This window comes from Bufo bufo, chromosome 2, assembly GCF_905171765.1.
Source record: "Bufo bufo chromosome 2, aBufBuf1.1, whole genome shotgun sequence".
Lineage (NCBI taxonomy): Eukaryota > Metazoa > Chordata > Amphibia > Anura > Bufonidae > Bufo > Bufo bufo.
The window spans coordinates 795,702,702-795,729,147 of NC_053390.1; the positions used below are offsets into that span (position 1 = coordinate 795,702,702).

At 48.3% G+C, this 26,446-nt stretch overlaps 1 protein-coding gene across 2 annotated transcripts in view; it reads right to left on the minus strand.

Annotated features, from left to right (window-relative positions):
* Nucleotides 1-1,521: 1,521 nt before the first annotated feature.
* EIF2AK3 (eukaryotic translation initiation factor 2 alpha kinase 3) overlaps nt 1,522-26,446 on the minus strand; it is a 47,393-nt gene continuing 22,468 nt past the window's right edge. For both annotated transcript variants that reach the window (XM_040419281.1, XM_040419280.1), the window contains 8 exons: nt 20,981-21,093; nt 19,888-20,010; nt 14,566-14,715; nt 11,721-12,456; nt 6,880-7,047; nt 6,700-6,801; nt 5,625-5,687; nt 1,522-2,443 (listed from right to left, as the gene is read on the minus strand). In XM_040419281.1, the coding sequence (XP_040275215.1) occupies nt 2,267-2,443; nt 5,625-5,687; nt 6,700-6,801; nt 6,880-7,047; nt 11,721-12,456; nt 14,566-14,715; nt 19,888-20,010; nt 20,981-21,093 (1,632 nt within the window). In that variant the 3' untranslated portion in view covers nt 1,522-2,266. The remainder of the gene's footprint in view (nt 2,444-5,624; nt 5,688-6,699; nt 6,802-6,879; nt 7,048-11,720; nt 12,457-14,565; nt 14,716-19,887; nt 20,011-20,980; nt 21,094-26,446) is intronic.

The window sequence follows — 26,446 nt, forward strand, 5'->3', positions numbered from 1 at the left end:
TCACTTCGCTGTGCAAAGTCAAGGAGGACGGGCAGGTCAAATGGTGAGGTGCAGGTCTAGGTGAAGAGTCTGGTCTTCTCTCCATGGCAGGTTAGGAAGAGTCAGACGTATAAAAAACAGGCGCAACATTAACAAGTACGGTTTAAAGAGCACAAGGAGTTAAATTCCGGCAGCCGATCCATCATCCTGAATCGCTATTAAAAAAAGGATTTCGTTGATGAAGCTCAGTTCACACATCTACAAAGAACGCCGAGGGACTTGGCCAAAACGTAGCTTCACTTCTCTTGTATTGATCTTGTGTCACAGGCAGAACATTCAACACCGAGAAGGCCGTTTGTTTCTAGCTCTACTTTCACATCAGTGTCTGCGGGTGTCCGGTATTGCAGCTTGTGCCCACCGCTCTGCAGACCCCAAACAGACATGGGGGAGAGTTATTCTTCTACACCCAATAACCCTTTTAGGGCTCTTTCACACTTGCGTTGTCCGGATCCGTCGTGCACTCCATTTGCCGGAATTACACGCCGGATCCGGAAAAACGCAAGTGAACTGAAAGCATTTGAAGACGGATCCGTCTTCAAAATGCGTTCAGTGTTACTATGGCAGCCAGGACGCTATTAAAGTCCTGGCTGCCATAGTAGGAGCGGGGGAGCAGTATACTTACCGTCCGTGCGGCTCCCGGGGCGCTCCAGAATGACGTCAGGGCGCCCCATGCGCATGGATGACGTGTCCATGTGATCACGTCATCCATGCGCGTGGGGCGCTCTGACGTCACTCTGAAGCGCCCGGGGAGCCGCACGGACGGTAAGTATACTGCTCCCCCGCTCCCCACTACACTTTACCATGGCTGCCAGGACTTTAGTGTCCTGGCAGCCATGGTAACCATTCAGAAAAAGCTAAACGTCGGATCCGGCAATGCGCCGCAACGACGTTTAGCTTAAGGCCTTTCAATGGGCATTAATTCCGGACGCGGCCTTGCGGCAAGTGTTCAGGATTTTTGGCCGGCGCAAAAAGCGCAGCATGCTGCAGTATTTTCTCCGGCCAAAAAACGTTCCGTTCCGGAACTGAAGACATCCTGATGCATCCTGAACGGATTTCTCTCCATTCAGAATGCATTAGGATAAAACTGATCAGGATTCTTCCGGCATAGAGCCCCGACGACGGAACTCTATGCCGGAAGAAAAGAACAACGCAAGTGTGAAAGAGCCCTAAGTTGGCTGTAACATGAGCGCTTTTTTGTGTCTGTATTAGGGGGGAGTAGGACCAGGACCCCATTCGTGCATTATGCTCTAACGCAAGGTCCGGTATAAACACTCCATCAGCCAGGAACCATATGTGTAAGCAGCAGACGTTCCAGAAGAATTACGAATGCAGCTCTAGCTGTGACTGGAGTATAAGACACAACTGAGAGAAGCAAAGCTAAATTTTAGGAAAGGTCCTCACCATGATATATATGTAGATTAAATCAAGATGTCACCTCTTCCAGACCTTCCTTCTCTAGTAAATACTAGTATTCCCTGTGAACTAACAATTCTGTGTTGTGCTGTTCCTCTGTTATTCCTCCTGAATTCGTGCATCGGCACTGATCGGTAATGCCAGTCTCTGTGCGGACCCATCCCCAGCTGGTTAGGTAGGAGGAATAACAGAGGAATAGCATAATGCATGGCGATAAGAAAAATGAATTGTTATTTTATGAAGAATACAATTAAAAAAAAAACAGCCCGTTTAAAATTGGGTTAATCAATTAGAAATCGACAGTCGGTAATTTCTCCCATTATTCCACCATTTTGTAATCTTCCTATCAATGACAAATCTTACAAGCCACCTGAAGCCTTCAAGACGTAGAAAAATATTTCTCTTATAAACCCCTCCAACGTTCTCCCAGTCTGTGCTTCTCGTCATGTAAAAATATATTTAAAAAAAAAAAAAATTCTAATCGAGTCCTACACATAATCTTCTAGAAGGCTACAGTGACCCTTAATAGGTGTGGTGCCCTTTAAGTACAGATCCGATCAAAAACGCTCGTCCTAATGGACGGCCGTTACCAACGGGATCGAGGAAACGTACAGAACATGAACTCTTCATATCGCCGCCAGGTACATTGTGCTCTTCGTCATTACAGTAGACATTCAACAAATGGTATAAAACGTCCAACAAACGGTATAAAATGTGTCTTGTGCCAGTACGAATCCGATCCGGACCCCCTGTGAACGGAGACGCGAGGTGTGCTGAACGGGTACAGTCCTTCTGGTTTAGGAGACAGAGGCGATCACTTGCTGGAATGTTTGAGGCTTTTCAGGCCGGAGGTGCTCAGTGTCCGGGATCTCTGCCTGAGCGTCAGCTTCCCGGGAAGTTCAATGTTCTCAAACATGGGGCTCTCTATAATTTCTTCAGCTTCGGGCCGCTCACTTGGGTTATGAGAAAGCATGTGCCGGACCATGGTGTGCTGCACAGGACGGAAACACAAGCAGTCAGATATTCTCTGCGTCAGTGTGAAGTTTTACAGCACAGAGACATGCCCACCGAAGTGCTGTACATGCCCCATTCATACCGCTACAGATCCCACCCAGGTGCTGTCCATACAACATGCCAAAGGAGCTGATGCCTCATGACTGGTGGAAACCCCTGTGGTCAGACCCTGATGATTCCAGAGCTGCACTCATTCTGCTGGTGCAGTCACTGTGTAACTACAGTACATTACATTACTTATCCTGTACTGATCCTGAGTTACATCCAGTATTATATTCCAGAGCTGCACTCACTATTCTGCTGGTGCAGTCACTGCGTACATACATTACATTACTTATCCTGCACTGATCCTGAGTTACATCCAGTATTATATTCCAGAGCTGCACTCACTATTCTGCTGGTGCAGTCACTGTGTACATACATTACATTACTTATCCTGCACTGATCCTGAGTTACATCCTGTATTATACTCCAGAGCTGCACTCACTATTCTGCTGGTGGAGTCACTGTGTACATACATTACTTATCCTGAGTTAGGCTACTTTCACACCTGCTTTCGGGTGTCCGCTCGTGAGCTCCGTCTGAAGGCTCTCACAAGCGGCCCCGAACGCATCCGTCCAGCCCGAATGCATTCTGAGTGGACGTGGATCCGCTCAGAATGCATCAGTCTGCCAGCGTTCAGCCTCCGCTCCGCTCAGCAAGCGGACACCTGAACGCTGCTTGCAGCGTTCGGGTGACCGCCTGGCCGTGCGGAGGCGAGCGGATCCGTCCAGACTTACAATGTAAGTCAATGGGGACGGATCCGTTTGAAGATGACACCATATGGCTCAATCTTCAAACGGATCCGTTCCCCATTGACTTTCAATGTAAAGTCTGGACGGATCCGTTCAGGCTACTTTCACACTTAGAATTTTTTCTAAGTTATAATGCAGACGGATCCGTTCTGAACGGATGCAAACGTCTGCATTATAGGAGCGGATCCGTCTGTGCAGACATCAGACGGACCCGCTCTGAACGCAAGTGTGAAAGTAGCCTTACATCCTGTATTATACAGGGTGGGCCATTTATATGGATACACCTTAATAAAATGGGAATGGTTGGTGATATTAACTTCCTGTTTGTGGCACATTAGTATATGTGAGGGGGGAAACTTTTCAAGATGGGTGGTGACCATGGCGGCCATTTTGAATCCAACTTTTGTTTTTTCAATAGGAAGAGGGTCATGTGACACATCAAACTTATTGGGAATTTCACACGAAAAACAATGGTGTGCTTGGTTTTAACGTAACTTTATTCTTTCATGAGTTATTTACAAGTTTCTCTTTGTTTACAGCCATTGACATGTCGCCGAGGTTAACACGTGAGGAGGGGATAGAAATTGTGTTGATGTCTGGTGAACGCAGACACCCTACGAGACCACCCATCTCCCATGCTACAGTTAGCAAACTGCTTGCTAAGTTTCGTGAAACTGGTTCAGTGTTGGATTTGCCAAAATGTGGACGCATGAAATCTGTCTGTAATGAAGAAACATCAGTGGCTGTCCTAGCTTCATACAGCAAGAGCCCACAGCGTAGCACTCGCCCCATGTCACTGGAGAGTGGCATTAGTCGAACATCCCTTCGGCGGATATTAGCTACTCACAAATGGCACCCTTACAAACTCCAGCACCTGCAGCATCTCAACAAGGATGACCCAGATCGGCGCACTGAATTTGCAGAATGGGCAAAACAACAATTGGAACAGGACCCTCAGTTTACGCAGAAGATTTTGTTCAGTGATGGGGAAAACTTTTATGTGAATGGTGAAGTTAACAAACAAAACCACCGCTATTGGTCTGACACTAACCCACATTGGATAGATCCCTCCAAGACTGTTGGAACAAAATAATTGATGGTATGGTGTGGTATATGGGGTACAAAGATAGTGGGGCCATTCTTCATCAATGGAAACCTCAAAGCCACTGGATATGCGAAATTGCTACATGATGATGTGTTTCCCTCTTTATGCACTGAAGCTGGCACGTTCCCTGAGTTTTTCCAGCAAGATGGTGCACCACCACATTATGGGTGTCAGGTCCGAGCATTCCTAGATGAAAGGTTTCCTGGAAAGTGGATTGGTCTTCGTGGGCCAGTTGAATGGCCCCCAAGGTCTCCCGATCTGCCCCCTTAGACTTTTATCTTTGGGGTCATCTGAAGGCAATTGTCTATGCTGTGAAGATACGAGATGTGCAGCACCTGAAACTACGGATACTGGAAGCCTGTGCTAGCATTTCTCCTGCGGTGTTGCTATCAGTGTGTGAAGAGTGGGAGAAGAGGGTTGCATTGACAATCCAACACAATGGGCAGCACATTGAACACATTTTATAAGTGGTCAGAAACTTGTAAATAACTCATGAAAGAATAAAGTTACGTTAAAACCAAGCACACCATTGTTTTTCTTGTGAAATTCCCAATAAGTTTGATGTGTCACGTGACCCTCTTCCGATTGAAAAAAAAAAAAAAGTTGTATTCAAAATGGCCGCCATGGTCACCACCCATCTTGAAAAGTTTCCCCCCTCACATATACTAATGTGCCACAAACAGGAAGTTAATATCACCAACCATTCCCATTTTATTAAGGTGTATCCATATAAAAGGCCCACCCTGTACTTCAGAGCTGCACTCACTATTCTGCTGGTGCAGTCACTGTGTACATACATTACATTACTTATCCTGTCCTGATCCTGAGTTACAGCCTGTATTATACTCCAGAGCTGCACTCACCATTCTGCTGGTGCAGTCACTATATGCATGCAATACATAGAGTTACAGTTTGCATTATACTCTAGAGCTGTATTCTCAATTCTGCAAGTTTCAGAGCTGAAACCTCCCAGAATTCTTTGCCTGCACAGAGATTGTTCTGATGCTTTGTATTCTAGAGAGTTTAAGCTTTTCCTACATGAGATAACGGACCAGAATTTAAAACCCCATATCAGACTGACATCTGAAGCCTGCAGCATCATGAATACAGCTCTGGAGCAGAACAAAACGCTGTCACTTAGAAATGAACGATTGAAAGTAGACAGCACCCTAAGTTGCACAAGTATACGGCTAGGGCTCAGAGGTGACCATGGGTTACTGTGTGTCCCTCTAGCCTAAAGGAGGTCATAAAATGCTTACCTCTTGGGGATATTGCTGTGTGAACAGGGTTGGAAACTTCAGGTCTCGCAAGTCTGTTAATATCTACAGGAAAATAAAATAAATTTAAAGGAACTGTCCAACTGAGGGCTCTGCATATTCAGTTCTGAAACCGATTCTCCATTTTGTCCATTAAAGGGGTTGTACACGAATTGGAAGGGGATAGTTGGCCGGACTGTAAGGGAAACTTACCTGCTTCTCACTCCTCCTGATTACAGCCGCCGACGCTCTGCTAAGCCCTTGACATTGCCTGCAGCCAATCGCTAACCAGCGCCACTTACATAATGACAAATGGTCACATGACAAAGCGGTGCGGTCTGCGGTGCGACCAATGATTGACTGCTGCGATGTCGGAGCCAAGCAGAGCATCATAGGGCTGGAAGAGATGGAGCGTCCGGAAGCAGGTTAGTAAGCGTCACTTTACCGGTCCAGCCATGTGGGGGTAGCGTGTTTGCCAACCCCCCCCCCCCCCCTCTCATTCTTGCACATGCCTTTTAAGAATCACTCCCCATTCCCCTACAACTGCTACAGAATATCAGGCAATATCATAATGCAGCAGGTAACATCAGATAGCACCGACTAGGAATTCTCTACGTCAACCTGGAGAAGAGGCAATGGTGGCCACCACAAGCATGTCCTAAATCATCTTCTGAAACAAACTGGCAGCAATCAGCTAATGTGCACAAAGGGGATCATATGAAAGGCATTGACTGAGATGAGACAACCCCTTTAAGTGAAATACTGACAAAGTTGTGCTCTCCTATAGGACAGAGGTGGTCTTCAAGAGACTGAATGGAAAGGTGGAGACCTCCTTCAGTGGGTATATGCTATATGTATGTATGTGCTTGTATTCAAAGATTGGACCTGAGAGGCCACAGAGCCACCTAGAGGAGAACCTGGCTACTACATGCACAGAAAGAAGGAATTTTAAAAATTTGTATTGAACCAGGAGAAAAAAAATACAAGATGAGAAAAACTCTCAGCTCGTGGACTACAGTGAGGAGGGGTCACATGTGGAGCCCCGAGGTCACCCTAGTAATACCCAGCAGTCACTGACCTGCACCCTCTCCATGTTGGTACTGAACGGATACAGCAGCTCAAATAAGATGAGTCCCAGGGAGAAGATGTCCACCTTGTGAGAGTAACTCTGGCCACACATCTGGAGACAAGCAGAAGACAACTCGTTAGGAATGACTGGTCGTTCCATAGACACCCGGATGTCATCGACGTCACCTACCTGTTCAGGGCTCATGTACAGTTTGGTTCCCACTTGCCCAGTGTGTCGGGCATAGGCTGGCATGGGCGTCAGAACGGTTTCTTCATCTTCTTCTTGGTCCATCTCGGTCACCAAGCCGAAGTCTCCCACCTTCACCACATCGTCTATTGTAAAGAATATGTTGGAAGGCTGCAAAGCGAAAGAGGAGGAATTCATCAAGGTCAATGTACTGCGCCTGGAGAGGTCACATGTCCTTTAAACGGATCGGGAAGGGGGGTTTCCAACGTTAACATTGGGACGACCCTTTTAAAAAGCTCAGTCTAGAGGTGTTTAGCACAACTATGCATTCAGAACAGAGCGCCCTAGTAGTCACAGCAGAGCCCCTCCTACGTCCATAGTAGTTACTGGAATCCTGTGGACGGCGCTGTATAGTTCCAGAGCTACTCTGAAGCAGCTGATCAGTGGGGGGGATGGAGCATTGGGCCCCCGCCGATCAGATACTGATGGACTATTCTGAGGCTAATCCAGCACTAGTAAAATCCTGGAATACCCCTTTAAAGACCGGCATCAGCAAGGCGAAGTGTAAGACATTCCCCGAGTTTCTAAACTTTACAATATCTTACTAAAGGCAGAGCCGTATACCCCGCCGCCCCCCGGACTCCCCCAGAGCCGCATACCCCGCCGCCCCGGACTCCCCCAGAGCCGCATACCCCGCCGCCCCGGACTCCCCCAGAGCCGCATACCCCGCCGCCCCGGACTCCCCCAGAGCCGCATACCCCGCCGCCCCGGACTCCCCCAGAGCCGCATACCCCGCCGCCCCCGGACTCCCCCAGAGCCGTATAACCCGCCGCCCCCGGACTCCCCCAGAGCCGTATAACCCGCCGCCCCGGACTCCCCCAGAGCCGTATACCCCTGCCGCCCCGGACTCCCCCAGAGCCGTATACCCTCCCTTCTGATATTAACTATTCTAAGAAAAGGCCGTCAATATCTTTGCACTGCACAACCCATTTCAAAGCATTGTGACACTTTCGTGGTATGAAAAGTTAATGTAGAAGTAACTGGTGTCTCTTAAATTTGAAAAGGCGGGAGTAAGATGTAGCAGATCTTATTTAAAGGGCTAACTTCGGAAAATTGCATTTATCATGTAGAGTAAATACAAGGCCCTTACTAATGTATTGTGATTCTCCATATTGCCTCCTTTGCTGGTCCGATTCATTTTTCCATCACATTATACACTGCTCGTTTCCATGGTTACAGACCACCCTGCAATCCAGCAGCAGTGGTCGTGCTTGAGCGCTAAAGGAAAACGTGCAGGCCTATATGTGCTCCTGGGCACCAGACATGCCAGCACTCTTTCTCTAAACCACCCTGCGGATTTCAGGGTGGTCGTTACCATGGAAACGAGCAGTGTATAATGTGATGGAAAAATGAATCCAGCCAGCAAGGGAAGCAATATGGACAATCACAATACATTAGTAAGTGGCTTGTGTTAACTTTCTCTGCATGATAAATTACATTTGCTGAATTGAGACAACCCCTTTAAGAATGGCAGGCAAAACACCACTACTAATAAATCTCAACCAACAAGCTCAAAGTATGCAATAACTCTCCCCCCCTAGTGGTGACTGGAATTTTCCAGAATGTTATCACCTACATTTATTCTGCCACTTAAAGGGGTTGTCTGGTTTATTATTTTGCTCTTTGTATGTTTCTAACTAATCAAATGTAACAGCTTTACCATGCACTTACTGCATCTGTAGTTGCTCCTTTCTCAGATTTCACTGAGGGTCACATGACCTGTGATGTCAGCTTCTCTCCCTGCTCTGATAAGGATTCCTGAACAAGCCTGAGAGAGCAGATATGTGCCTGTACACAAGAGTCACTGTCCCCCTGCACTGCCATTGCTCTCTCCCTGGATTCTTAACCCCTTCAGCTGCACAGACTCAGGGCTGAAGGCTTTACTGAGTAGCTGCAGGCAGTGAGGAGACAAATGCTGGCGAGGGGGATATTGGATATGGCCAGTTGTGATTATGTCTCAATTGAGAAGCCATTAGTGGGCTGCCTTACATAGCTGTAGAGTTTGACCATACCCCTCCTATTACACTACCCCTCTGGCCAGCTGGCGAGGGGGGTTATGGATTAGGGCTGCTGTGATTTGATGGTTGTCTTTAGCCGTAGGATTCTACTTCTGCTTCTACTGGGATCTCAGACTTTTTTTTTTATACTCCTCTTGCTGTTTAGCTGTGGTTTATATGTATACAGAGGGGTTGCCGACTGTCCTATTGCCACTCTAAGTGCCCTACAGTGCGCTATCTGCACCGGCAATAAAGCGCAGTCAATTTATTGTTATCAAGTAAATAATTACCATTAATAGCGGAGAGGAGGGGCACTGTTATCCCGCAGTTCCTCCCCCTCCTCCTTCGCATGACTACCTACCTCCGTCAACTTAAAAGGGCTTCTGTCACCCCACTAAAGTCATATTTTTTTTTTGGGCTAGTTAAATTACTAATACTGCGATATATGAAAATATAATGGTCTTCCTTACTTTGCTTCAGCAGTTTATTATAAAAATGAACTTTTATAATATGTAAATTAGGTCTCTAACAGCAAGTAGGGAGTCTACTTGCTGGTAGCCGCCGCAAAAAACCGCCCCCTCGTCGTGTTGATTGACAGGGCCAGACGTGATCTCCTCCTCCGGCCGGTCCTGTCAGCATTTCAAAAATCGCGCGCCTGCGACATCACCGAAATAGAAGACGTCATCGGCGCAGGCGCACTGAGGGAGTTCTGAGGAGGCGAGCCTCCTCATCTCAGAGCGCCTGCGCCGAATCAACACAGGCGCGCGATTTTTGAAATGCTGACAGGGCCGGCCGGAGGAGGAGATCCCGGCTGGCCCTGTCAATCAACACGACGAGGGGGCGGTTTTTTGCGGCGGCTACCAGCAAGTAGACGCCCTACTTGCTGGTAGAGACCTAATTTACATATTATAAAAGTTTGTTTTTATAATAAACTGCTGAAGCAAAGTAAGTAAGACCATTATATTTTCATATATCGCAGTATTAGTAATTTAACTAGCCCAAAAAAATAAAAAAAATGACTTTAGTGGGGTGACAGAAGCCCTTTAAAGGGTTTCTATCACTTGGTATCACATATTTAGGTGTCAGACACTAGCGATCCGCTACTGTCTGCTCTGCCCAACCATCCTAATATGATAGGTTTTGGGGCAGCCGTTTTGCTAAAACAACAACTTGTATCGATATGCTAATGAGCCTCTAGGTGCTATGGGGGCGTCATTAGCACCTAGAGGCTCCGTCTACCTTCATAAACTGCCGCCGCCCAGCGTCTCTGTTCTGCGCATGCGCAATGAATGTCTGACCGCTTCCCTGCCCAGACATCTCCACTGCGCCTGTTCCTCGGAGCACTATGATGTCATCGGCGCAGGCGCAGTGGAGATGTCTGGGCAGGGAAGCGGTCAGACATTCACTGCGCATGCGCAGAACAGAGACGCGCATGGAGAGGATCGCATTCAGCAGGAGATGGGCGGGCTGGAGGGACGCGCTGGGCGGCGACAGTTTATGAAGGTAGACGGAGCCTCTAGGTGCTAATGACGCCCCCATAGCACCTAGAGGCTCATTAGCATATCGATATAAGTTGTTGTTTTAGCAAAACGGCTGCCCCAAAACCTATCATATTAGGATGGTTTGTTAGAGCAGACACTAGCGGATCGCTAGTGTCTGACACCTAAATATGTGATACCAAGTGATAGAAACCCTTTAATACTGAGGGGAGGGACACTCTTTCTGACGTCGCTCCCCTTGGGTCACGTGGCCGTTGCGTCATCGGGCTTCATACACTACCCGGATGCGCGGCGGTCATGTGATCCTTGGAGGGAGGTGTCGGCTCGTTTCTGCACGTCACCGGGGTACACACATGACCCGGTCGTGCGGCAGACAGCTGACCGGTGGGGGAGGCTGTTCAAATGTCTGTTCAATTGAATGGGAGCTGAGCTGCAGATGCACAGAACCCCAACCGAGACTGCACCATTCACTTGAATGGGAGCCAAGCTGCAGTACTCGGACATTGCCACTGTAGAGAGGAAGGAGCCTTCTGCTTCTGGCACCATCCACTGTATAGTTACTGGCGCCTGCCCGAAACGGCTGATGTTAGACACCCAACATTTTGATACTCATGTCCTATCCAGAGCCTTAGAAAAAAAAAAACTTCAAAGGGGTTGTCTCACTTCAGTAAGTGGCATTTATCATATCATGTAGAGGAAGTTTCTACAAGTCACTTACTAATGTGTTGTGATTGTCCATATTGCCTCCTTTCCATCACCTTATACACAGCACGTATCCAGGGGTTATGACCACCGCTGCAGCGCAGATACGAGGTGACCGCTGCGCATGCGTGCCTTTGTGCGCTCCCACTGTCCCGGCCACCAGAGAGACCGTCACGTTTTCCTATAGTGCGCAAGCACGACCACCGCTGCTGGATTGTAGGGTTGTCATAACCATGGATACGAGCAGTGCATAGTGTGATAGAAAGGAAGTAATATGGACAATCACAATACATTAGTAAGTGCCTTGTATGGACTTTCTCTACATAATAAATGCCATTTGCTGAAGTGAGGCGACCCCTTGAGGTGCACCGAGAGGAGACAAAGCCCTTGTTCCTTCGGCTTTCTCTGTCAGCGCCTCCCTTTCCTTCTTGATCCAACAGGGCCAGGCGAGATACCTAGGCAGGAACCTGGCACAAGCTTTAACCGCATACAACACATCTCTGGAGCAATTAATTAACCCCCAACCTCCTGCATGAGAATAATGCCATCTTATATGAGTTCCCCTTCCAGGAACAGGTGTACGCACCTTCAGATCCCTGTGCATCAGGCCTTTGCTGTGCAAAAACTGAACAGCTTCTGCAATCTGCAGAAATATATTGAGGCTCTCAGCCCGTGGCCGGTCCTCCAGCGTGCAGCGCGCCTCCATCCAGTCTTTAAGGTTCTCCTTGCGGCACAGCTGCATCTGTATGTAGAGGTACACCTTAGGAGAGCTAGGGTTCAGCTTCTCAGCCGTATTTTTGGTTAAGTCCAAGTTCAAGGTTTTCGGTCTGGGAGGAGAAATGGACAAAGTGCTTGGAGAGGTGGGTTTACTCTCGCTGGAGGAGTCTCCCTGAGAAAACTCGCTGGTCGTAACCACAACGGACACATCCGTCCTATTATCTAAATTATTGGATGAGTTGTCGCAACCAGAGTCTTCAAAGATGATGGAGGAGGAGGTTCTCTCATGTAATCCAAGATCTCGAGGCTCGTAAGGAACGCCCATGTCCTCGTCATCCATTGTGCTGTGCTCCAGGTCACAGTCTGTAAGGAAACTGTCCTGCAGGTTCACCACGGCGGCATCCTCTGTAGAGAAGCGGCGAGGAAACAATCGTCCCCCAGGTCGTCTTGTATCAACAGCCATAAACCTGGTGGACAGAGAGCCCTGACTTTCTGAAGAAGGGGTGAGGACTTCTACCTGCTCCTTCATGGAGAAGGGGTCTGCACTCCGAATCTTGATGGAGAGGCCATCCATAGGAGTAGGGGAGCTGAGGGGCCACTCGGTGCTGAAATATAGAAAAGTCACATCAAAAGACTTGAAATTAACAGGAGCATTTCCATTCATTTCTCGGGGAGATCACAGAGTACAGCGCTCACCTATCTCCAGAAGTCCCATAAAAATAATAGCTTGTGTGACCGGCCACTCCGGGGTCACTTCAGAAGAGCAGCAGGGGGCCCACGGTAGGACCCCACTGATACAACAGTTATCCCCTATCCTATGGATGAGGGATAACTTACTGACTGGAATACCCCCCCTTTAAATACTGATGACCTATCCTCTGGTCTGACACCCGGGGCCCCCCGCTGATGAGCTGTTTGAGAAGGTCCTGGTCATCCTGTAAGCGATGTGACCTTCTCTCAGCTCACCGAGCACAGCGCTGTACATAGTATTGTGGCTGTGCTTGGTATCGAGCTTGGCCCCATTCACTTCTATAGGGCTGAGCTGCGCCTAGGCCATGTGACCGATCAACCTGATGTCACGTGGCCTAGGCCAGGGATGGGCAAACTGCGGCTCTCCAGCTGTTGTAAAACGACACATTCCATCATGCCCTGCTGAAGGCAGACTGGGCATACTGGGAGTTGTAGTTTTACAACAGCTGGAGAGCCGCAGTTTGCCCATCACTGGCCTAGGAAAAGCTGAGAGAAGGCCGTGGCGCTGCTGCGGTGTCCGACCCCAGCTGATCGGCTGGGGGGGGGGGGATCCCAGGTGTCCAACCCCAGCTGATCGGCTGGGGGGGTCCCAGGTGTCCGACCCCAGCTGATCGGCTGGGGGGGGGGGGTCCCAGGTGTCCGACCCCAGCTGATCGGCTGGGGGGGGGGGGGGGGTCCCAGGTGTCCGACCCCAGCTGATCGGCTGGGGGGGGGGGGGTCCCAGGTGTCCGACCCCAGCTGATCGGCTGGGGGGGGGGGGGGTCCCAGGTATCCGACCCCAGCTGATCGGCTGGGGGGGGGGGGGGGTCCCAGGTATCCGACCCCAGCTGATCGGCTGGGGGGGGGGGGGAGGGGGTCCCAGGTGTCCGACCCCAGCTGATCGGCTGGGGGGGTCCCAGGTGTCCGACAGCTGATCGGCTGGGGGGGTCCCAGGTGTCCGAACCCAGCTGATCAGATACCGATGACCTATCCTGAGGATAGCTCATCAGTATTACAGTCTCGGAAAACCCCTTTAATTCTAGGAGGGTAGTGCATGTAGGGCAGGAGCTGCTCTGTCCTCACGTATTGCCAGTTCTATCTTAAGTAATACTTCAATGACCAATTATGTAACAATTCTGGAGCAAATATTCTTGGAGGTCTGCACTGGGCCATTCCTGTTTTTCCTCCTGGAAACGTATAAATTAACAACTGAATACCAACTTTCTCTTCTGCTGACAGTATTAGGGCTCATGCACACGATTGTATTTTCTTTCCGTGTCCGTTCAGTTTTGTTTTTTTGTGGACCATATGCGGAACCATTCATTTCAATGGGTCCGCAAAAAAATGTAATAAAATAAACTGAAGTTACTCCGTGTGCGTTCTGTTTTTGTATTTCCGTTCCGCAAAAAAAATAAAAAAAATAAGAACATGTCCTATTATTGTCTGCATTACGGACAAGAATAGGACTGTTATTCGGGGCCAGCTGTTTTGTAAAATACATACGGTGATGTGCATGAGCCCTATAAGAAACTAATACATGGCTGACTGGACATCACCAGTTGGAGGTGTGTGCATATTACAGTTGGACCCCATCAAAGCAGTGCTGACTGTAGAGACCCGTCCCTCAGACAAGGGGGGATGGTAACAATCAGTTGTTTATTCATATGTTTTCAATAGGAATAACAGAGGAATGGCAGAGTGCAGGGCTCTCATAAAAAGATGCTCCGGAATTGCCATTTCATGGGGAAAACACAGATTTCAGAAGCTTTTAGATGTGGATCCAGCTTTATAAACTTTATAATGCTAGATGTGTCCATGGTAATCCTGCCAGTGATGATTATTATACTGATGTAGACAACATTATTCCCATTAGCCTAAGGCAACATAACAACATTACAGAAGGGACCCTGCTGGCACGCCCGGGGCAAAAATAATGCTTGCTGGATCTGTACGAGTCAGTCTTTGGGGGTGAAGGGGGACCGTACCATCCATCTTTGAGCCACAGCTCATCCATTTGCTCTTGCCACAGCTCTGGCGGCTCTTCGCGCCAAGCATTGAAGTAGCGCACAATCCCAGGATGCTCCAGTTTGGCCAGCGCCTTGACTTCCCGCATCACCTTCTCTCTGGCCAGCTTCCTAGGAGGAGAGCAGAACAGACCTGGGTTAACAGAATGGTGTACAGTCAGTGAGCCGGGACACGGGGGGCTACGATTGTATGACCGCTTATTTCACTTTAGAGGGGCTTTCTCGGAGCACAATACGGATGACCTGGAAAAGACCAGTGAACGCTGTGGCCTCTTCCTAGGGAAGGGACGGTCACCAGGCCTAGATACAGCTCAGTCGCATTGAAGTGAATAGACCTGGGCTGCAATACCAAGCACAGCCACTACACAATGGATGGTGCTGTGCTTGGAATGCTGTGAGGAGGCATCAGCACTTACCAGAGTGTCATGGTCTCTTCAAACAGCTGGTGGGTGGTGGTTTCAGGTGTCAGACCCCCACCAATCAGATCCTGAAAATAGGTCATCAGTGTAGTACTCCCAGAAATCCCCTTTAACCACCTCAGCCCCCAGTGCTTAAACACCCTGAAAGACCAGGCCACTTTTTACACTTCTGACCTACACTACTTTCACCGTTTATTGCTCGGTCATGCAACTTACCACCCAAATGAATTTGACCTCCTTTTCTTCTCACTAATAGAGCTTTCATTTGGTGGTATTTCATTGCTGCTGACATTTTTACTTTTTTTGTTATTAATCGAAATTTAACGATTTTTTTTGCAAAAAAATGACATTTTTCACTTTCAGTTGTAAAATTTTGCAAAAAAAACAAGATCCATATATAAATTTTGCTCTAAATTTATTGTTCTACATGTCTTTGATAAAAAAAAAATGTTTGGGTAAAAAAAAAAATGGTTTGGGTAAAAGTTATAGCGTTTACAAACTATGGTACAAAAATGTGAATTTCCGCTTTTTGAAGCAGCTCTGACTTTCTGAGCACCTGTCATGTTTCCTGAGGTTCTACAATGCCCTGACAGTACAAACACCCCACAAATGACCCCATTTCGGAAAGTAGACACCCTAAGGTATTCGCTGATGGGCATAGTGAGTTCATAGAACTTTTTATTTTTTGTCACAAGTTAGCGGAAAATGATGATTTTTTTTTTATCTTACAAAGTCTCATATTCCACTAACTTGTGACAAAAAATAAAAACTTCCATGAACTCACTATGCCCATCACGAAATACCTTGGGGTCTCTTCTTTCCAAAATGGGGTCACTTGTGGGGTAGTTATACTGCCCTGGCATTCTAGGGGCCCAAATGTGTGGTAAGGAGTTTGAAATCAAATTCTGTAAAAAATGACCAGTGAAATCCGAAAGGTGCTCTTTGGAATGTGGGCCCCTTTGCCCACCTAGGCTGCAAAAAAGTGTCACACATGTGGTATCCCCGTACTCAGGAGAAGTTGAGGAATGTGTTTTGGGGTGTCTTTTTACATATACCCATGCTGGGTGAGATAAATATCTTGGTCAAATGACAACTTTGTATAAAAAAAATGGGAAAAGTTGTCTTTTGCCAAGATATTTCTCTCACCCAGCATGGGTATATGTAAAATGACACCCCAAAACACATTCCCCACCTTCTCCTGAGTACGGAGATACCAGATGTGTGACACTTTTTTGCAGCCTAGGTGGGCAAAGGGGCCCATATTCCAAAGAGCACCTTTCGGATTTCACTGGTCATTTTTTACAGAATTTGATTTCTAACTCCTTACCACACATTTGGGCCCCTAGAATGCCAGGGCAGTATAACTACCCCACAAGTGACCCCATTTTGGAAAGAAGAGACCCCAAGGTATTCGCTGATGGGCATAGTGAGTTCATGGAAGTTTTTATTTTTTGTCACAAGTTAGTGGAATATGAGACTTTGTATGAAAAAAAAAAAAAAATCATCATTTTCCACTAACTTGTGACAAAAAATAAAAAATTCTAGGAACTCGCCATGCCCCTCACGGAATACCTTGGGGTGTCTTCTTTCAAAAATGGGGTCACTTGTGGGGTAGTTATACTGCCCTGGCATTTTCCAGGGGCCCTAATGTGTGGTAAGTAGGTAAATGACCTGTGAAATACGAAAGGTGCTCTTTGGAATATGGGCCCCTTTGCCCACCTAGGCTGCAAAAAAGTGTCACACATGTGGTATCGCCGTACTCAGGAGAAGTTGGGGAATGTGTTTTGGGGTGTCATTTTACATATACCCATGCTGGGTGAGAGAAATATCTTGGCAAAAGACTTTTCCTATTTTTTTATACAAAGTTGGCATTTGACCAAGATATTTATCTCACCCAGCATGGGTATATGTAAAATGACACCCCAAAACACATTCCCCAACTTCTCCTGAGTACGGCGATACCAGATGTGTGACACTTTTTTGCAGCCTAGGTGGGCAAAGGGGCCCAAATTCCTTTTAGGAGGGTATTTTTAGACATTTGGATACCAGACTTCTTCTCACGCTTTGGGGCCCCTAGAATGCCAGGGCAGTATAAATACCCCACATGTGACCCCATTTTGGAAAGAAGACACCCCAAGGTATTCAATGAGGGGCATGGCGAGTTCATAGAAATTATTTTTTTTTGGCACAAGTTAGCGGAAATTGATATTTTTTATTTTTTTCTCACAAAGTCTCCCTTTCCGCTAACTTGGGACAAAAATTTCAATCTTTCATGGACTCAATATGCCCCTCACGGAATACCTGGGGGTGTCTTCTTTCCGAAATGGGGTCACATGTGGGGTATTTATACTGCCCTGGCATTCTAGGGGCCCTAAAGCGTGAGAAGAAGTCTGGAATATAAAGGTCTAAAAAATTTTACGCATTTGGTTTCCGTGAGGGGTATGGTGAGTTCATGTGAGATTTTATTTTTTGACACAAGTTAGTGGAATATGAGACTTTGTAAGAAAAAAAAATAATAATTCCGCTAACTTGGGCCAAAAAAATGTCTGAATGGAGCCTTACAGAGGGTGATCAATGACAGGGGGGGTGATCAGAGAGTCTATATGGGGTGATCACCCCCCCTGTCATTGATCACCCCCCTGTAAGGCTCCATTCAGATGTCCGTATGTGTTTTGCGGATCCGATCCATGTATCCGTAAAAATCATACGGACATCTGAATGCAGCATGACAGGGGGGGGGGAGGTGATCAATGAGGGGGGGGGGTGATCAATGACAGGGGGGTGATCAGGGAGTCTATATGGGGTGATCACCCCCCCTGGAAGGCTCCAGGGAGACGCCTGTATGTGTTTTGCGGATCCGATCCATCTATCAGTGGATCCGTAAAAATCATGCGGACATCTGAATGGAGCTTTACAGGGGGTTGATCAATGACAGGGGTGTAATCAATGACAGGGGGGTGATCAGGAAGTCTATATGGGGTGATCACCAGAGTCATTGATCACGCCCCTGTAAGGCTTCATTCAGACGTCCGGATGCGTTTTGCGGATCCAATCCATCTATCAGTGGATCCGTAAAAATCATGCGGACATCTGAATGGAGCTTTACAGGGGGTTGATCAATGACAGGGGGGTGATCAATGACAGGGGGGTGATCAGGGAGTCTATATGGGGTGATCAGGGGCTAATAAGGGGTTAATAAGTGACGGGGGGGGGGGGGGTGTGTAGTGTAGTGGTGCTTGGTGCTACTTTACTGAACTACCTGTGTCCTCTGGTGGTCGATCCAAACAAAGGGGACCACCAGAGGACCAGGTAGCAGGTATATTAGACGCTGTTATCAAAACAGCGTCTAATATACCTGTTAGGGGTTAAAAAAAAACACATCTCCAGCCTGCCAGCGAACGATCGCCGCTGGCAGGCTGGAGATCCACTCGCTTACCTTCCGTTCCTGTGTGCGCGCGTTCACAGGAAATCTCGCGTCTCGCGAGATGACGCGTAGATGCGTGATTGTGCGCAGCGCTGCCACCTCCGGAACGCGAATCTGCGTTAGGCGGTTCGGAGGTGGTTAAAAAGGGTTGTTGACCGTGGACAGGCTCTTCTTGTCAGAAGGGTCCCTTGACCATAAGCTGATCACAAGGTGTCCTCCTCATGGGACTCCCAGCGATCAGCTGCCAGTAATCTGTATGAAAACCTGGCAGTTCCTGTTCAAATTCCTTGCAGCGCCACCACAGGTGAAACAAAGTATTACACAGTGCTCACAAATCCATGGGATATCTTGTGTAATACAGCACATGTATTTTTTTTTTAGGCCTGTTTATGGTATTGCAGCATTCACTTAAAGGGGTTTTCGGGGATTTTAATATTGGTGCCTTCCCTTCACAGTTTACCTGCTCGCCGTCGACATCACAGCGGTGAGCAGGTGTAACTACGAGCTCCTTTCTATTCAAGTGTATACTACACAGACGTAGGTAGGCTGTGCTGGCACAGTGTGCGGCCGTCTCTTCAACCAGCTGATCAGTGGGGGTGCTGGGTGTCAGACCCCTGCCGATCTCATATGGATGACCTATCCCAGAAAACCCCTTTAAAAGGGAACCTGTCACCGGGATTTTGGGTATAGAGCTGAGGACATGGGTTGCTAGATGGCCGCTAGCACATCCGCAATACCCAGTCCCCATAGCTCTGTGTGCTTTTATTGTGTATAAAAACTGACTGATACATATGCTAATTAACCTGAGATGAGTCCTGTATGTGAGAAGAGTCAGGGACAGGACTCATCTGAGGTTAATTTGCATATGTATGAAATCGGTTTTTCCCCACAATAAAAGCACACAGAGCTATGGGGACTGGGTATTGTGGATGTGCTAGCGGCCATCTAGCAACCCATGTCCTCAGCTCTGTACACAAAATCCCGGTGACAGGTTCCCTTTAAATAGGAATTAAAGGGGTTGGTCCATATCTTACTCATTGGTGACGTATCGCTAGGATATGCCACCAAAGCCAGATAGGTGCAGGTCCCAGAGGGGAGACTTCCAAAAGCAAAGTAGAGTGCACTGTGCGGCTTTCTCAATTCACTTCTATAGAAGTTCCAAAAAGAGGAGAGTGCGCGCGCTCGGCCATTTACGAAACTCCCATAGATTTGAATGGACGGTGGCCATATTTGCACGCCGCTCCCCGATTTGCTTTGGAGGGGGGAAGGGGATAGGTAGGACTGGCAATGTGAGATTGGCCAACCCCATTAACTGCAAAACCAAGCAGAGCCCCTGAACAAGAGCAGCGCTGTTTATGGAGGAAAAAAATAAAAAAATAAAAAATATCGCAATCAAAAGGGCAAAAAATGCCCACAAACTTGAGACACGTCTGCTGTTACCTATTAGGAAGCCGGATCCTCTTGATGGCATAGTTACAATCGTCAACTTTATTTCTAGCTTCAAATACCACGCCGAAGCCTCCGCGTCCTAAACAGCGGATTGGTTCAAAATCAGTGAGATACCTGCAATGAGAAGTGAAGGGTTAACAGAGGGAATCCCATACATGAAACTCCTTCCATTATGTATATTAAAGGGAACCAGTCACCAGGATTTTGTGTATAGAGCCGAGGACATGGGCTGCTAGATGGCCGCTAGCACATCTAGGCCCCTGGTATTGCGGATGTGCTAGCGGCCATCTAGCAGCCCATGTCCTCGGCTCTATACACAAAATCCAGATGACGGGTTCCCTTTAAGCCTTCCCCTACACCATTATACAGGGGCTGCGGGGTCCCACCCTCTTGTCCAGGGAGCAGTCTGTACAGAGACCTCATCAGTAGGTGGACACCTGTAAGTAGTCCCAAGTCTAGCGGCTCTTCCTGCCGATGCCTATGCACAGTAATGGGGAGATGGCGGTCCATAATAATCACGAATACAAGGACTTTCCTCAGCGACAACCTGCCCGCCTGAATGTGCCGCCGATCATCCGATGAATCATGGCTTCTGGGCAGCAGATCGTGTGGTCCAAACAGCGATCTGCTGCTCAGAAGCCATGATTTTGTAGGAGGACGAGGGATCGCTATAGGGATCCCCCGTCCTCATAAAGCGAAGGAGATCGCTACGGTCTCCTCCAACTGTCAGGAATGAACGCTTCCTTCCCAACAATCGGCCCCTGCATCATCCCATGTAAACCCCGCTCACACACACAATACTCTATGGCTCGGTATTGGGGGAGCCCACTATGTTAGTACCAGGCTCCCCCCAATACTATCTTCTGCAATGTCTACATGTAGGGCTGCTGGACAGATAACTGTAATTTGTATCCGTGTCCAATCTTATATATATATATACATACCGCAGACATCTGCCATCTGTGTGCCGTCTGTCTCTGTATGTGTGTTCCACAAATGACAGAACATACGGCAGACGAGAATAGTCCTGTGGAGTGCGCCATTGTGCTATGCGGACACCGCTATTTCAGAGGCAGAGCATTACCTGGACACATATCCACAGCCATTGTAGTAGTCACTTCTGCTCTCCGTCAGCTCTCCGCTCTCGGCCTCATACTTATTGTCCGTCTGACACTGCGTCTCCGATTCTTTCCTCTTCTGCAATCCATATAGGAAAGACAAATGACTTGTGATGACACACACAGAGATGGCAGGAACGTGCGGAATATACAAATTAGGGATCGACCGATTATCGGTTTTACCGATATTATCGGCCGATATTCAGGATTTAGAACGTTATTGGTATCGGCATCTATTTTGCCGATATACCGATAACGTATTGGGAACACAGAACGCGCTGCTCGCAGTGCGCCCCCCCCCCCAATATTAATCATTGGTGGCGCAGTGCGCCCCCCCACCCCCATCCCAATAGTAAAAACATTGGTGGTGCAGTGCGCCCCCCCCAGTATTAATCTTTGGTGGCAGTGGCCACAGGATCCCCTCTCCCCTGCTCCTCCGATCGGAGCCCCAGCCATGTAATCCTGGGGCTCCGATCGGTTACCATGGCAGCCAGGACGCTACTGAAGCCCTGGCTGCCATGTTCAGCTCCCTGTGCAAAGCACAGAGCAGCAGGGACAGTGTGAGCTCCTATTCACCCTGATCGATCTCTATCAGGGTGAATAGGACAAGGGTTCTAGTCCCTAAGGGGGCTAAAAGTTAGTAAAACAAAACAAAAAAAACCACAAAAATATTAAGTATAAATGAAAAAGATTTACAAAAAATAAAATAAAAATACACGTTAACAATAAACATTAATTTTCAGCAGATTTGTGTAGGAATTTTTTTTTTCTCAAAAATGAAAATTTCCAGAATATCGGTATAAATTATCGGCTATCGGCCTGAAAATTCACAAATTATCGGTATCGGCCCTAAAAAATCAATATCGGTCGATCCCTAATACAGATACACCATTCAACTATAATTAGGGGTCAAAAGTAAGTGTACAATGGAAATTCACATAAGTGTCTACCTAAAACTGGAAAACTCCTTTAAGGGTACTTTCCCACTAGCGTTTTTCTTTTCCGGCATTGAGTTCCGTCCTAGGGGCTCAAATCCGGAAAAGAACTGATCCGTTTTATCACCATGCATTCTGAATGGAGAGTAATCCGTTCAGGATGCATCAGGACGTCTTCAGTTCAGTCTTTTTGACTGTCCAGGACGGAGATAATACGGCAGCATGCTGCGGTTTTATCTCCGGCCAAAAAAACGGAACACTTGCCGGAATGCCGGATCCGGCATTAATTTACATCGAAATGTATTAGTGCCGGATCTGGCATTAAAAATACCGCAATGCCGGAACCATCCTTCCGTCCGGTTAAAAAATGTGGGGAAAAAAAATATATATAAAGTTATGGGGGATCTGTGGACGGCGCATTGTTATGGGGGATCTGTGGACGGCGCATTGTTATGGGGGATCTGTGGACGGCGCATTGTTATGGGGGATCTGTGGACGGCGCATTGTTATGGGGGATCTGTGGACGGCGCATTGTTATGGGGGATCTGTGGACGGCGCATTGTTATGGGGGATCTGTGGACGGCGCATTGTTATGGGGGATCTGTGGACGGCGCATTGTTATGGGGGATCTGTGGACGGCGCATTGTTATGGGGGATCTGTGGACGGCGCATTGTTATGGGGGATCTGTGGACGGCGCATTGTTATGGGGGATCTGTGGACGGCGCATTGTTATGGGGGATCTGTGGACGGCGCATTGTTATGGGGGATCTGTGGACGGCGCATTGTTATGGGGGATCTGTGGACGGCGCATTGTTATGGGGGATCTGTGGACGGCGCATTGTTATGGGGGATCTGTGGACGGCGCATTGTTATGGGGGATCTGTGGACGGCGCATTGTTATGGGGGATCTGTGGACGGCGCATTGTTATGGGGGATCTGTGGACGACACACTGTTATGGGGGATCTGTGGACGACACTTATGGGGGATCTGTGGACGACACTTATGGGGGATCTGTGGACGACACTTATGGGGGATCTGTGGACGACACTTATGGGGGATCTGTGGACGACACTGTTATGGGGGATCTGTGGACGACACTGTTATGGGGGATCTGTGGACGACACTGTTATGGGGGATCTGTGGACGACACTGTTATGGGGGATCTGTGGACGACACTGTTATGGGGGATCTGTGGACGACACTGTTATGGGGGATCTGTGGACGACACTGTTATGGGGGATCTGTGGACGACACTGTTATGGGGGATCTGTGGACGACACTGTTATGGGGGATCTGTGGACGACACTGTTATGGGGGATCTGTGGACGACACTGTTATGGGGGATCTGTGGACGACACTGTTATGGGGGATCTGTGGACGACACTGTTATGGGGGATCTGTGGACGACACTGTTATGGGGGGATCTGTGGATGACACTGTTATGGGGGGATCTGTGGATGACACTGTTATGGGGGGATCTGTGGATGACACTGTTATGGGGGATCTGTGGATGACACTGTTATGGGGGATCTGTGGATGACACTGTTATGGGGGATCTGTGGATGACACTGTTATGGGGGATCTGTGGATGACACTGTTATGGGGGATCTGTGGATGACACTGTTATGGGGGATCTGTGGATGACACTGTTATGGGGGATCTGTGGATGACACTGTTATGGGGGATCTGTGGATGACACTGTTATGGGGGATCTGTGGATGACACTGTTATGGGGGATCTGTGGATGACACTGTTATGGGGGATCTGTGGATGACACTGTTATGGGGGATCTGTGGATGACACTGTTATGGGGGATCTGTGGATGACACTGTTATGGGGGATCTGTGGATGACACTGTTATGGGGGATCTGTGGATGACACTGTTATGGGGGATCTGTGGATGACACTGTTATGGGGGATCTGTGGATGACACTGTTATGGGGGATCTGTGGATGACACTGTTATGGGGGATCTGTGGATGACACTGTTATGGGGGATCTGTGGATGACACTGTTATGGGGGATCTGTGGATGACACTGTTATGGGGGATCTGTGGATGACACTTATGGGGGATCTGTGGATGACACTTATGGGGGATCTGTGGATGACACTGTTATGGGGGATCTGTGGATGACACTGTTATGGGGGATCTGTGGATGACACTGTTATGGGGGATCTGTGGATGACACTGTTATGGGGGATCTGTGGATGACACTGTTATGGGGGATCTGTGGATGACACTGTTATGGGGGATCTGTGGATGACACTGTTATGGGGGATCTGTGGATGACACTGTTATGGGGGATCTGTGGATGACACTGTTATGGGGGATCTGTGGATGACACTGTTATGGGGGATCTGTGGATGACACTGTTATGGGGGATCTGTGGATGACACTGTTATGGGGGATCTGTGGATGACACTGTTATGGGGGATCTGTGGATGACACTTATGGGGGATCTGTGGATGACACTGTTATGGGGGATCTGTGGATGACACTGTTATGGGGGATCTGTGGATGACACTGTTATGGGGGATCTGTGGATGACACTGTTATGGGGGATCTGTGGATGACACTGTTATGGGGGATCTGTGGATGACACTGTTATGGGGGATCTGTGGATGACACTGTTATGGGGGATCTGTGGATGACACTGTTATGGGGGATCTGTGGATGACACTGTTATGGGGGATCTGTGGATGACACTGTTATGGGGGATCTGTGGATGACACTGTTATGGGGGATCTGTGGATGACACTGTTATGGGGGATCTGTGGATGACACTGTTATGGGGGATCTGTGGATGACACTGTTATGGGGGATCTGTGGATGACACTGTTATGGGGGATCTGTGGATGACACTGTTATGGGGGATCTGTGGATGACACTGTTATGGGGGATCTGTGGATGACACTGTTATGGGGGATCTGTGGATGACACTGTTATGGGGGATCTGTGGATGACACTGTTATGGGGGATCTGTGGATGACACTGTTATGGGGGTTCTGTGGATGACACTGTTATGGGGGATCTGTGGATGACACTGTTATGGGGGATCTGTGGATGACACTGTTATGGGGGATCTGTGGATGACACTGTTATGGGGGATCTGTGGATGACACTTATGGGGGATCTGTGGATGACACTGTTATGGGGGATCTGTGGATGACACTGTTATGGGGGATCTGTGGATGACACTGTTATGGGGGATCTGTGGATGACACTGTTATGGGGGATCTGTGGATGACACTGTTATGGGGGGTCTGTGGATGACACTGTTATGGGGGATCTGTGGATGACACTGTTATGGGGGATCTGTGGATGACACTGTTATGGGGGATCTGTGGATGACACTGTTATGGGGGATCTGTGGATGACACTGTTATGGGGGATCTGTGGATGACACTGTTATGGGGGATCTGTGGATGACACTGTTATGGGGGATCTGTGGATGACACTGTTATGGGAACAACTGCAAAAAAAAAGGGGGGGGGGTCAGTCAGCACATCCCAATGTGCAGTGAACGCTGCCATGGCTAGAAACATACAGGAAAAAGAAATACAATGCCGCAGCACTCTGCAAACACAACGTACAATAATGCCATAATTATAGAAAACATTCTGCTGCTAATCCTACGCTTATTTTGCAAATTTGAGATTCTTGGCAATGTTCAAAACCATCTGAGCCAAACGTCAAGGCATTGTCTTTTTCCTAAATTGCTATGGTTTGGGGGGGAGGGGGGGAGAATCTGTGGAAAATCTGGGGGGAGGGGAATCTGTGGGTGACACACACATAGCATCTTACGGTGGTCCCCTCATGGCCCTATGGGTTACAGTATTACGTTATTAATGTGTCCCCTCATGTCCCTGTGTGAATAGTGACCCCCTTACACCGGGCCCCGCTCACAGCAGTCTTTATATGTAAAGCAGTGGCTCCCTATTGTAATTGTCTGTAGTAGTACTCACTAGCTCACTCAAAGCAGCGGTCAGGCCGGCAGCGCAACGTCAATCACTCAGTCACGCCCCTGCTCCGCCAGCTTCATTAATTAAGTGGGAGGAGCCTGACGGAGTGAGTGACGTTACGCTGCCGTCCTGCCGCTTTGATAGTGAGTAATACTACAGACGATTACACTAGTTTAACAAACCAGAGCAACTGCTTGAGCATTAAATAAACAGACTTTACATGTAAAGACTGCTGTGAGCGGGGCCCGGTGTAATAGAGCACAGTGACTGCACCGGGCCCTGCCGCGAGTGCAACAGCCCCTCCTCCCCCTACGTGGGATAGAGGTTTACTGTAACGGATACATCGCAGGCCGCGCTGTGCAGCATAGCGGCCGGCGATGTATCAGTGTCAGCCATTTAAAAATGGCACCATTCATTTTATAAGACGCACTGCCCCCCCCCTCCCCCCAAAAAGAAGCGCGTCTTATAAATAGAAAAATACGGTATATCCAGTATAGACAAGGTTTTGTGAGTGGAACAGCCTGGAGCCCAG